Source organism: Pinus tabuliformis, chromosome 7 (genome assembly GCF_031772625.1).
Source record: "Pinus tabuliformis cultivar Carrire ecotype Pingquan chromosome 7, CPIR1, whole genome shotgun sequence".
Classification (NCBI taxonomy): Eukaryota; Viridiplantae; Streptophyta; class Pinopsida; order Pinales; family Pinaceae; genus Pinus; species Pinus tabuliformis.
The window spans coordinates 192,388,643-192,402,579 of NC_142293.1; the positions used below are offsets into that span (position 1 = coordinate 192,388,643).

Consider the following 13,937-nt stretch of genomic DNA (forward strand, 5'->3'; position numbering starts at 1 on the left):
TTCTTCTTAAAGGTTGGTACATACCATGCATTTGAAATCATTTTTTCTCCAATTCCAGGGAGAAAAACTTTAACTACACATTTTCCATAAGGAGTATGTTTTGTATCATCTGCAAGAAAGATGGAATTAAGTTGGCAATCTTGAAAATTCCAAAAGAAGTCACGTCGACAAGTCATGTGCTAAGTTGCTTCTAAATCCATGATCCAAGCATCTTCATAATCACTTTTAAGATAGGAGGAAAGTTGTAATGCTGGCGAAGAAGTAAAGACATATTCTGAACCATAATCATCTTGATCATTTGCAAATTTTGCTGTGTCTTGATGAAACTTGGGTATATTATCAATAGAAGTTTGACAATCTTCAGCATAATGTCCAATTTTGTGACATCTTCGACCCAAAATTTGACTTAAGTCTCTTCCTCTTCCTGGAGATTGCCCTCTGCCTCTGCTTTGACTTCTGTTTTGAGGTTTTCCTCTACCTTGATTATTTCCTCTTCCTTAAAAATAGCCTCTTCCTTGAAAATAGCCTCTTCCTTGACTGTTTCCTCTGCCTTGAAAATTACTCCTCCCTAAACTGTTGCCACTGTTAAAGTTGGTTCCTCTACTTTGGCTTCAACCACGACTTTGTACATTATGTGCTACTTGATTCTAATTGAAATTCCCTCTGCCTATGCTTCTAGAACTGTCAGTTGATGATTTACTAGTGCTGGCCTATGTGGAAAAGACATCTTCACCAACTTTATTTTTCTTCCCAAAGGTTTTATCATGTTGGGTCAATATTTCACAAAGCTCATCAAACTTTAGCTTCTCTAACTTTCGAGTTAATTGTAGAGTTTCCAAAAAATGTGTGTAGGAAGAAGGAAGTCCAACAATTAAAATTGTGACCATAAAACTATCATCTACTGCTTGAAAACTAGCATTAATAATTTCCTGCTTAATATTATTAAGTCTGGAGATGTATTCAAGGACATCACATCCTTCAATTAATTTTTGTTGCAACAATTTTAATTGTAGATCAACTTTATTTGATTTAGGCTGAGTATCAAAGAAGTCTTTAAGAATTCACACAATAGACCATGCATCTGTAGCATTTGCCATATGGACATACATTTCATCATTAACAAAAGATTTAATGAGAGCTAATGCTTTGGCATTATTAACTTCCCATTTTGCTAGTGCAACTGCATTTGTGGTTTTATTTGGCTTAATATCACCATCACATATATCATGCCAAAGTTCATTATAAATGGGAGTGCTTTCGACGAGGCGTTGCCATGTTTTGTAAGATTTTGTGCCTTCAAGTTTGTCAGAATTAGAAAACAAATTAATCAACTTTGACATTGTAGTGTTGAAGCTTCACACCACGAATCAGGCTTAGAAAAAATATCAAGATGAGCAACACAACATGCAACACACCACGCAAAAAAAAAATGATCTATCGAGGCTTGGCCTTGACCCTCGTATGGCCATTGGAGGAGAAAATTCACTGAGATTTGCACTTGGCTCTACCCAATTTCTCTTGAAAATTTACAATGAAATATTTCAAAATTTGACTAATTTACAATCCTTGCAATGTTTTATGCAAAATGTACTCTAACCCCCCTCAAAGTAAAAAATTACTTTGAGTTACAATGTCATTCTTATCTCTCCAAAACTTACAAATGACCTTATTACTCCACAAATATTACAAAATCCTTATTACTCCAATAATAATAAAACATTACATAAAAATATATACCTTATCTCTCCATTTAATCACAAAATTAAAATATAAGAGTGATTTAAAAACTTTACTTTCTCAACATTGATCACAAATGACACCAATCCAAAATGTAGAAGTAACCGATGACAAAGAGGATTAAGATTCTTGTCATCAAAGAAGTTTCAAATAACTTTATGTTTTGATTTTTATTTTGACTCTGAGTGAAGAGGTCTTTTGAAAGAGAATTGAATGGACTTATTCATGTCAGCCTGTGCAAACTGCAAAGAAAAATTCTACTCCTTGACAAACCAGTAAATGTCCTAAATGCCTTCCTTGCACGAATCTCTGGTATCACAAAATCTTTCCTTCTTTTGGAGTAAAAAATGTTCAATAAATCACATTGCTTTAAATTCCAAATATTTGTAGCTCTGATGTGTCGCATGAAGAGGGAGCAATAGTATTTAAATAAGGCGGTGCCTTCAAACCAAGGGTAAGATGTTTTAGTAAATTATGTGGAACCATCCCTCGCATCTCCAGAAGCCTGTATGTAATATTTAAGTGACATCTACAAAATAGGTCTCTAGAACCTTTGATGTCAATGTGCACTGACCTTCTTCCTTGATAATCTTAATATTGGAAGTTGCATCATAGCTTTCAAGCTTTGGATCAAAGAAGGTCTTCGCATGTTTCTCTTTGACTTTTAGAGCAGATGTTGTTGATGTGTTTGAATTGGGTGAATGCAGCATCTGCTAAGAGGAAAACGAGGAGAAGAACATGGAGAGCCCATGTGCCTGCAGCCACAATTTAAAGTTGGCACATTGAAAATTCGTACAGTGGTTCTTCAAACGCAGAATTATCTTTAGACACAGGTTCTGAGAGTTTTAGGCCAGTATGAGAGATATTACAATTTCATTTGATCTGTGGCAGATACACTGGGAACTACTACCTATATCTCCCGTCAAATTCGAAAAAGGATAAACTGAGGTTTTTCCTCGCAAAGACATTAGCTGAAAGTCTTGCAGTGGTCGCTTTCATATTGATAGCGAGTGTTGTTGTACATCACAAAAAATGTAAGAGAAAAGAGAGCAGGAGGGAGGAAAAGGAATCAAAAAATTCCTTGGAAGGTCAGAAATATCTTGATCCAAACATTGTAATATCTTGATTTTTGGATTAAAAAAAAAAAAAAACTATTTCATCAAGCCATAAACATTCTAAAATCAATAATCAAATATCTTTTCGTGAAAAAAATTAGATACCAAATCAACAGATTGCATACCAAATATTAATTGACCAAATTAATGGAGATTTCCATGCGCCTAAAGAGCCAAAATCTCCCCCTCACATCAAATGCAACATTAATGGAGCTATGATATCACAATAATGGCATAAGTGTCCTCACACACGTAAATTTATTAATAAGAAAGTAAATAACATCTGGAATTTTGCAAGAGTTTACACGCGAACAACAAATCACTCTTGCAATCAGCTATTTATAAGCTCAATTTCCTAACTACCTCTAATTATGGATCACTTATAAAATAACAAGTGTCCATTTACAATAAAAGCTATTGAAACAACTTACTAACAATTCTCCTAAATTAGAGCCTAAGATACGACACATTTGTAGAGTTGTATCTTTTAAAAAAATATTCTAATTCTAAATGTCTACATTTAATAATCAAATATTCTACATTAATAATAATTAATTTAAAATATTAAATTAATAATTATTTTATTTTAACTTTATAACCTATGATAATATTTTATTTTTGGATCATCTAACAGTGACTACATGCCTCTGAACTGTGTTACAATGAGGCTCAAGGGCTTATTTATTATTGGAAAACATGAGAACACCCTAACACCAACAGATGTAACACCAAGTGTTTGTGGGCCCCGTTGGGGTAAGTTGGGAAGCCAACTTCCCGAGGTTGTAACTTGGTCATATTATCTCCATTTGCCGCGTCAAAATTGCTCCAAAAGTTCATGACCCGAAAAATTGCTAAAAATAGTAAATGCTGAAATGAAAAAGGAAACAAATGAAACTGACTCGGGGGGTCTAGGTGGAATAGGCGGGTGTCCACCAATATCCACTTGGATCAAGCTATGTCTTCAATTCCACTTATTACACATTGATATCCACCTAAACTAAATTTATGAAGATGGTTAAGGTTGAGACTATGCTTCTTTAATCAGTGTGTGGGAATGAGGGCTCTATCTAAGGTTAGGCTTAGGGATCAGTTACTACTTAGTACCACCTTTCTATAGTAACAAACCGCAAGTACAAGTGACCCTACTTCTATTGCCAACAATAAATAAACCTTTGTTGTGTTAATATAACAATGCATAGTCTATATATTTGCTTTCACATAGAACGAATGAGGACAATTCCTTTCTATACAATGTTTAGATCACCATTAAAAACCTACGAGCGTCTTTCATATGAAATTAGGAGAATACAAAATTGAACTTCCTCTCTAGATTTAGTATAAGAAATTCCCATCTCTACATGTGTGTGTTCTTCTCAATTACTATAATGACTTGAATGAAACCAAAATCCATTGACCAAATAGCCATGAGTATTTGTTAATTAAACCATCTAGAATAAAATGTATTCATCTTGGCCTAGATGTACATATGGCTCTATCCTAATTTAGATTGACAATTAAGAACAGTCGATCTTCTTTAAACCCCATAATCAATCTAATAGTCTATCATGCTTCCTTTATGGAAATTGACTCTAGCATTACTATAACTATGCAAATATTCTAATACAAGACATCTTGCAATGAATATGTAGATACCTAAAGGAATAGACAAATCACTAAATACCAAAATATTTGACTACAAGGGAGTAAGCCTTCCTTTGATTAATTAAATAACTTCAATTCTCAACCCTACATGCTACCAAAAGAGATAATCACATTGGCTAAATGAAATGTGTTCAACTATGGAGGAGGTGCATATAGCCTCGACATGCTTATAAGTGGCCCTTATAGCTTGTGGCTTTGTTTCTACTAATTGCTTCACAATGTATGGTCTCTTAATAAGTCTACATAATAAAGTAATTGAAGCTTTACAAAGAAAGAATATGACCACTCTATCCATGGAAAACAATAATCATATTTTTTTCTTCTCCAACACTCAATAAAAGAAGTGAAAACAGAATTGAAAAGTATGTACACTAGTAGGACAACAAACAATAATAATATTCTTTTCTTCTCCAACACTTAATCAAACAAGTAAAATTAGAATTCAAAACTATCTACACTAGTGGAACAACCATATCTTGGGAGCCATAAATCTTGAATCATAGAGATAGAAAGATAGCGTACATTCCATAGCTGTTAGTATTTATGAATGGCAAAAAAAACATGAAGCAAAACTCAAAGTATTTTCATGAAACTTCACATCATCAAAATGATCATAAAGTCATTAAATAATTTCCTTTTAAACTCATATACCAAAAAATATTAATAAATAAAAAGATTTATTACACAAAAACTAGTTACCTTCCAAATCTAAACAACAAAAAAAATAACAATAAATAGAAAAATTTATATAAAAAAAAACTCATTATTTTGAAAATCTAACCATAAAAAATACCAACATTCTAATACTTATTTAATCTCTATTTCATAATCTTTTTTTACATTTGGGCTCATCCCTTCTTTGACAAATAAAAATGAAAATATCAACACATTCCAACCTTTTTTCTCATTTCATAATTTTAGTGTTTTTAATTTTTCATTTACATTTTATTTTTAATCTTTTCACTTCTCTTTCTTTTTATATTTACATTATTCTTATCACTTCTAAAAAGTCATTTAGAAAACATATAAAGTTAAAATTTACTGTTTTATTTCTGAGATTTATATATTTAAATCAGTTAATCTTTGCCATCATCTTAATCGTGATAATGAACTTAAATTTAGATTCCAAAATTCATCCACCCTCTGTTCTCAATATAATTTATATAATTTTTCAAACAAATCTGAACAATAAAACATATGAAGTATTATAGAAAATATTAGAAGTCACTTACAAAGCATATAAAGTATAGAGAAAATATTAGGAAGAGGGGAGCGCCCAACCGTTAGTAGTTATATGGTAGTACACAAAATCCACCTGAATCATTTCCCTTTTCTGCATTGCCCAGAGCAAACTAACACCTAATATCCAATTTGATGGTCGGAATCATGGCGACCAGGCTTTGGGCGGTTTTTGCTTCATGAATTGTAGACCAACAATCGCTCTAATCTTCTTTGATCAGACTGAACGTCATTTGGGATTTGTTTGCAGCAGAATAAAAGTGAATCCATTATAGAAGTCCAGACTAAACACGCCCCTTGGCAATAATAGTGCAGGGCGAAGGCAACTAGAGGGGTAACTCCATTGGAAAACGAAGCATAAATAGAATATGTAATAGGATAGTCGGATTGGTTCTTCAACTTGTCGTGATGAACCACTGGTTGGTTGGTTCGAAACGCGTCGACAAAAGATTGGTTATGTGATTTTGCCGAAGATTATCTAAACAATGTTATGGATCACAGAAGTCTAAATTCCTTAAGGATAGCAGGAGTTGTGGTTACACTAGAATTGGTAGGACTTTTCATTCACGTAATTAAGATTTTTAGAGTGGAAATATAGATTGCATAAAGGTGCATTGATTTTTTAATTATTTTTCAGATATAACTGAGGATCAAATCTAAGTCCAAAATCTGCAAAATCTAATATCATAAAAAAATCTATCATTACACCAAAACCCTTAAATATTAATAAACTTTCAAACCTAATAACTAAAATCCAATCCAATCGCCTCAATAAAAATTATGAATTCCATAAAAGTGCAGTGATTCCCCAACACTTTCATTGCTGCAATATTCTTTTCTATTCAAAGATGACCAGCCATCCAACTATTTCAATTTGAATATCACATAAATGCTCCTCTTGATCGCTCACCGTAAGATTCTTAGCCATTGCAATCAATAGCATCAAGGTTTCTTAATTGCATGGTTCCATAACTAAGTTCCACAGTTTCGAGAACAGCGTCAGAACATTAACAGTTCCACATTTAACAATGGGCAACAAAGTCCAAGTTAAAAGCAGCTTCTCTCTCAACAACGTTTGCTGGCAACATTTCTCCGGTTGAAATAACTGATTCAAATCTAAAATTTTACACATAGAAGCTTGCAAGGAGTAAATCCATTTTAGATCCCTTTTACCTGCTCTCTCCATGCCTAGGCTCACAATTTTTTTGAAGTTGTTTTCCAGGCCTAAATTTAGTACATATTAGTTATATTTGATTTTGTTGATTTTTGGAATATTCTATAATTCAGATAAAAATGATGGTTGTAGGTAGGTAATTAGATTGGAGATTTTAAAATATTATTCAAATTGAAACAAGTAAGCAGTTGACTTCATTTACATTATTCAAATTTTTGAAATATTTCATTTTATAATTTGCAAACCACATAACAAACATGAATGAAGTCAAACAGTTGATTTCAATTATATCTCTCAAATTTCTGGAACATTAGGAAATCTGCAATCCACATAAAATGAATGGGTTGTATACCAGGTTGAAGAATTGCCTGGTCAAAAAATCTCGCAATAGCAATGTTTGAATCATGTTTTTATGGTGGAAATGGATTCAGCGCCATCAAAAACTTTCAAGGCACTCAAAATCTTGAAGTTTGACCGCTGTGACCTAGATTTACAAAATTCCCTATAAAAATTTATCAAAATTCTGTAAAATTTCCATAAATTTTTTAAAACAAATTTACATGCTGATTAAACTGCTACTAAAATGAATATAAAAATATTTGATTCTATCTAGATTACAAATTCTAGAATATTCTAGAAATAGTTAATTTTCTTAGACGCTATGCCGTGCCGTAAATAGTAGTTATCGCATGTCTATGATATTGATATTGATACGATAATGATATAATTAATAGAGCAGAGACACTTTATGCGTAGTTGTTCAGCGCGTGCGTCAGCAACTCAAATATTTATCGCTGCCCCGCCGAACAAATGATCAGTGAGTCAAAGCAGTCTGCGCCCACAAATTTCAACGGATCTTTCTCCCTAGATCATTATATGGCATAAGGCTAGAATCTTTTTCCCATGGTTTAGGTTAGGGTTGAAGTTTTGAGGATAAATATCTTAAAATATATATTTATTTTGTTTTATTAGGATAAGTTTCAATTTCTTTTTTTTTTAAATTAATTTTATTGGGTTGATGTTGTCTTTAAATGTGAGATGTTAAATATTAGGTGTAAATATCTTTTGAATTCAATTTATTTTTTTAAATGTCAATTTTTAAATGAAAGAAAATTATAATATATTAATGACATTAAAATATATAATATATAATTAGTGATTATAAATTACGATTCATTTTATCATATAAATTATATTAATGATTTTATAACCATATTTAAAAACACATAAAAATTAAAATTTACAATATAATAAGATTATTAATCATGAATATTTGCTCTATTTTACCATGAATATTATTAACTTTTAAATAATATTTCTTACAATACCATGGCTTATCAATACCACATGCCCAAAAACCACAACTCATTTAAAAATAATTACAAATATTTTATATTAATTTAATTTTATAATATTTTTTTATATATTAAAACTTGGTACTTACAATAAACATACAATATAGCAAGATTCTTAACCATGGATATTCAATCTTATTTTATTATCGATATTCTTAACTTGTAAATAGACTTTGTTATAATATCATGGGCTAATAATATGGTTTATCAATAACACTTGTCCAATAACCATAACTCATGTCAAAATCAAAATATTTTAGGGATGTTCTATTTTAATTTTATTTTATAACATTGTTTGAATTAAATCTAAAAGCAAAAAGTTATAGGAGAGATGTTGTAGAGGTGTAAATGTTTGTAAACATTTACATGTGGGGTCAATTAAAAAAATATAATGTTACAAGTAATTACTTACAAGACTCTCTCCAATATGTAGAGATGTTATAATGTCTCGTAAACATTTTGACTTCGTTAAAATAAATTAAAAAATAAAAGAAAATATAAAATTAATAATTGTGGAAGGCTTCTTATTTCAACTTAAGATGGATGAGGATTTGTTGATTTTTTATTTTATTTTAATTGAATTTGTTGATTTTTTATTTTATTTTAATTGAGGGCCTAGATTGATTCTCAAGGGAATATGCTCAACATATGCTTAGTCTTAATGCTTATCAATGCCTTTAATGTATTAAAAAGTTTGTTAGGTTGCATTGACTTTTAATAAATTTATAAAATTATATTCATGTCACTTGGCTCCCCACCCATCAATTTCCTAGGGATTTGAGATTATTCCAATTCTAATAAGTTCCTCATGATTATTTATAACATTCATTTATATATAAGAAAATTTATATATAAGCCACCTTATCCCATGCCACCCAGGGTAAGACAGAGGATTCTATGGCACCTGCCCATAGAAATCTGCAACACATTCTTCTGATTTTCTCCATCACTCCTTTGGGGACCCAGGTTAAAGCTGCCCAGTATACTGGAATGGCTAACAAAACAGATTTTATGAGGGTCAATCTGCTAGCTCTGGAGAGCCACTTGAAACTCCAATGTGAAATTCTGGCTTCTAGCTTTGCTATGAGCCAGTTCCAGTCCTCTTTTTTATAAGCTGTCAGCTTTAGCCAAAACCCCAGATATTTGAAAGGGGAGTCCAGAGGCTGATGTTGGTAGGGGAAAAGATTAGCCATCCTGGATCTTTCTCTTCTGTCAAAGTCTGCCACACAAACTTGAGATTTCCTAGAGTTTATCTGCATTCCAGTAGCTTTCAGAAATAGATCGAAAATGCATTTTAACTCCTTAAGTTCATTATAAGATCCATTGGTGAAAATCAATATATCATCGACAAAAAGCAGATGGGTGATAAAAAGATTAATTGCTACCTCAATACCTTTTACCTTCTCCTCTCTTCTTGCTTTGTGAATCAGTCTGCTTAGCCCTTCTGCCACTTGTAGAAACAGGAGAGGGGATAAAGGACAGCCTTGCCTGAGGCCTCTTTGGCTATTGAAAAAAGGGGAGGCTGCTCCATTGATCAGAACTGCAAAGCTGACATTTGTGATACATCCCATTATCCAGCTAATAAAAGAATAGTTGAAGCCCAAATGAGTAAGCAACAGCCGGAGATAGAGCCAGTTTATTCGGTCATAAGCTTTGGAAAGGTCTATTTTGAGTACCGCTCCCTTCTTCTTCTTTTGTCTGACACTGTGAATTACCTCCTGTGCTACTCCAATGGCTTCGTGAATTTGTCTTCCATCCAAAAAACCAAATTGTTCCATTGAGATGTTTCTTGATAGGATAGGAACAACTCTGATAGCTATTACCTTAGCAATGATCTTGTAAATACAATTACACAAGGAGATTGGTCTGAAATCTTCAAAGCTCTCCGGATCATCCTTCTTAGGTATGAGAGCAATAAAAGTTGAATTGAAAGGCCTATAGACTTCTCCTTTATGTCTTGATTCTTCTACTACATTAGTAATTTCAGAGCCTATTTGGTCGAAGAAGGTGAGAAAAAGTTCAATAGTCCAGCCATCTGGACCTGGACTTTTGTCTTTGGCCATATGTTTCATAGCAGCTTCAACCTCCTCCTTGGAAACAGGGATTGATAGCTCTTCTGCTTCTTCCTCCTCAACGAATCTTGGGAAGCATTGTGCTGTTCTTATGACTTCTGCTATGGTGGCCTCTCCCGGATCTGAGAAAATTTTCTGGAAGTGTCTCTATCCTAAACCAGAGAGATCTGAAAAAGAACTGACCTCCCTTCCTTCTTCATCTTTAAGGCTCCAAATAGTATTTACATATTTTCTTCCTTTTGCAAAGTTATGAAAAAAACTAGTATTTTCATCCCCTGATTTTAGCCATATTGCCCTACTCTTAAGCTTCCATTCTTCTTCCTTGTCCAAGAGGATTTTGTTTTGAAGCTTCTCCAGATGAAGGATTCTGTCCTTTGAAGCCTGCGAAAATATATACATCTTCCTCAGTGCCCTCCAGAAGCTTCAACTCCTCCCTGATTCCAGACAGTTCTTCATTCTGTTTCAGTTTCCTGTCCTTTGCCCATGATATTGTCGCTTTCTTCAATCTTTTGAGATTCTCCATGAACAGGAAGCTTTTGTCCTCTCTTGCATTTCTGTCAGGATGGATCCACGTTTCCTTAAAGAGATTATTGAAAGATGGATCTTGAAGCCATGAGGAGTTGAATTTAAAGGGGGAAGGAGGCTTTGGGGGAGGGAAAGAGAGATCTAGAAAGATAGGGAAATGATCTGAGTTGCCTATTTCCTCAACCCACTGTCTGAAAATAGGAGCTTTAGAGATTAGGTCCTCAGATAGCAGAAAGCGATCTAATCTTTTGGCGATCCGATCCTCCCCTACTCTTCTGTTCCTCCAAGTAGGCTTGAGTTTGACCGGGGCAGGGTCCATGAGGTTGTTTTCCAAGAGAAGATTGAGGAAAAAATCCGACAGAGGGTCTTCCCTAGCTGATGGACCCCATGCTTCTGCTCTGCCTATAGAAAAGTTTAGATCACCCCCCACAATCGACAAGGAAGACTTCATCAAAGGTTTTGACAACAAATCATCCCAGAAGATCTCCCTTCCTTGACAAGGGCCATATATGTTTACAATTGAAAAGGGGTGGGTGAAGTCAGGAGAAATAACCTCCATGCCCATAACTTGCTTCATCCCCCATTGATTAATGACCTTAATTCGACCTTCTTTAAACCCAATTGCTAGACCCCCCGAGTGGCCTGATGAATCTATTGCAGAAAAGGTCCATCCTGGCAAGAGAGCCTTTAACATTGTTTCTACCTCAGTAGCCTTCCCCAATGTTTCTTGCAGAAAGAGAATGTCCACTTTTGAATTAAGGATCCAATCTTTCAAGGCCAGTTTTTTAGGTTTACTGGCCAAACCTCTACAGTTCCAGGATGACAAAATCATTTGTTAACAGAAACAGGGGACTGCACTGCTCTAAGAACCCCGGGGATTGAGTATTGTTTTCCATCTGCTACGTCCAGCTTGGCTTTAAGTTTTGCCTTAGATAGGTCCGATTTTCTACCTCTCTTATTTTTGGCATAACTCTGAGAGGACGACTGTCCTAAGCCTCCAATTACATTCAACTGCCCAGACTTCCCTCCCATAGATCTAAGGTTGTAGGGGCACGGGGTGTGAGGAACTAGGGGAGCAAGAGGGGGCCACATATCTTCACAATTCAAATCAAGGGATGGCATGGCAGCCGAAATAGTGTCTACATCAGGAGAGGTCTTTGCAGGTTCCATGTTCTCGTTTATGCCAGTGATATGAGAGGGAAAATTTGAAGGCGAAACATGCATAGAAACTGAAACATGCTCAGGATTTTTAGGAGAAGAAAGAGGGGGACCTGAGCACATAACCATTTCAGGATCACTGAGAGGATTTTGTTCTGCGGGCGTGACCTTGCGTTCTCCTCCACTGCTTCCGCCGGTTTCAATTCAGTGGTCTGTGCAGCCTCTTGGACATGGGGGTCTTCAGATACTGGCTCTTTTGGAGTCTCCTCAATCTCCATTTCTTCTGATGCCTGCTTCGCCACGTCTTCTTTCTCCTGAGGCGCTTGAGGATGATTGAAAACTGGTTCTCTGAAAACAGAGGTCCTCCGGAAACGTCTCCTTCTTCTGAACAGCGGACAATCCTTTGCAAGGTGCCCGTATTCATGACAGCGGTGGCACCTAAACGGCAAGTGCTCATAATCCAAAAGCTGTTCGAACACATAATCTTTGTATTGTAAATTGATTTTTTGGGCCAGAACTCTGCTCGGATTTAGGCTTACCAGGATGCGGGACATCGCTCTGTTCTTCGTCTCCAGAAAAGACATATCTGCTTCCAGGAAGGATCCCAGTCTGTTCCCAATGGCTTTGAACACAGCCTCTGTCCATAGAAACGAGGGGAGACCCGGGGCTCTCACCCATACCGGGAACTCATCAGTCCTCTCTTTGATAGCATCAAAAATGGGGCTCCATTTTTTCAGCAAAACCGGAATGTTCCCTATATTCCAGTTTCGTTCAAGCACCCACTCTGCCGACTCCTTGTCCTCGAAACTGAACTTGAACCACCCTTTCACTAAACATTGTGCCTCGAACTGAAAGGGTCTATCAGAGACGAAACAATTTTCGCCCCATGCTTGAAGAAATTCCGACGAAAATTTCTTTCCTCTTGCCCTTCCGACTAGGGTACATTCTGCAACGACTAGGGTTTCTTCTATAGTGACCTCCATACCTAGGACTAAGTTCCCTTCAATCTCCTGAGATCCAATTGGCCTTTGGGATTTTCTTTTTGCCCCTTTATTCCTTAACTCTTCCGCAGAGGCCCTAGTTTCCCCGCGGTCGTCGGTCCATTCAGGTTCCTCCCGTGCGACTCCTCAGGGAAATCTATCTCCGGCTGTGACTAAACATGAGTAGAGAAAACGGGGTCAGGGGTCCCTGTAAAAAGATGACCAGCCGCCGCACCCTCGAGACCTCCCCTCTCTCCTGCTAAGCTGTCGGATTGGCCCACGAAACCTCCTGCAGAGCTTTCTTTTGGTAAAGGGGATTATTTTTGCAGAGAAACCCTAGAGAGCGGAGGAAAACCACCAGAAACCCTTGTAGAGCCGAGGCCTAAAGAGAGCCCCAAATTTGAGAAATCTTCAAAACCCTTTGATGGAAAAATTCGGCTTGTTTCTGCTTTGCCCTTTGGATCAGAAGAAGGAGCACCTACTATCAACCCATCCGTCGCATTCTCCCTTACCACCTGCTTGTAGGAAGCCTGGTTTCGAAATCTAGAGGCTTCTCTGTCGGGATCCTTACTTTGATGCAGAAAAGATGGTTTAACCTCCTGTGAAAAGGATTCCAACCTCGACAGCTCAAAAGCTCCAAAATACTGTTCCACATTTTGAACTGTGGGTTCCTTCCCCCACATTGAGAGAATGTCTTCCAATTCCGGGTCCAGATCCACCAATTCGTTGGGATTAACCATGGTTAGGGTAGCCGTTCCGAGAAAAACGACAGCAAAACGGTCAAAGTGACAGGCGCCTTTACCCTAATCTCTTGTAAACGGAATAAAACGGAAAGTCTGCAGCTACTGTAATGGTTTTTCACCGAACAAAAACACTTACACCAAACAAAACGTCGACCTCCAGCTACCAGTCACCCGGGA

The 13,937-nt window shown here is 35.8% G+C and overlaps 1 protein-coding gene across 1 annotated transcript; it reads right to left on the minus strand.

Moving 5' to 3' along the window:
• Positions 1-10,655: 10,655 nt before the first annotated feature.
• Positions 10,656-13,020, minus strand: LOC149246509 (uncharacterized). The gene is made up of 2 exons (XM_089441730.1): positions 12,206-13,020; positions 10,656-11,685 (listed from the first exon to the last, which is right to left on the minus strand). Exons 1-2 carry the CDS (start codon positions 13,018-13,020, stop codon positions 10,656-10,658), a joined length of 1,845 nt encoding a protein of 614 aa, XP_089297856.1.
• Positions 13,021-13,937: the final 917 nt, after the last annotated feature.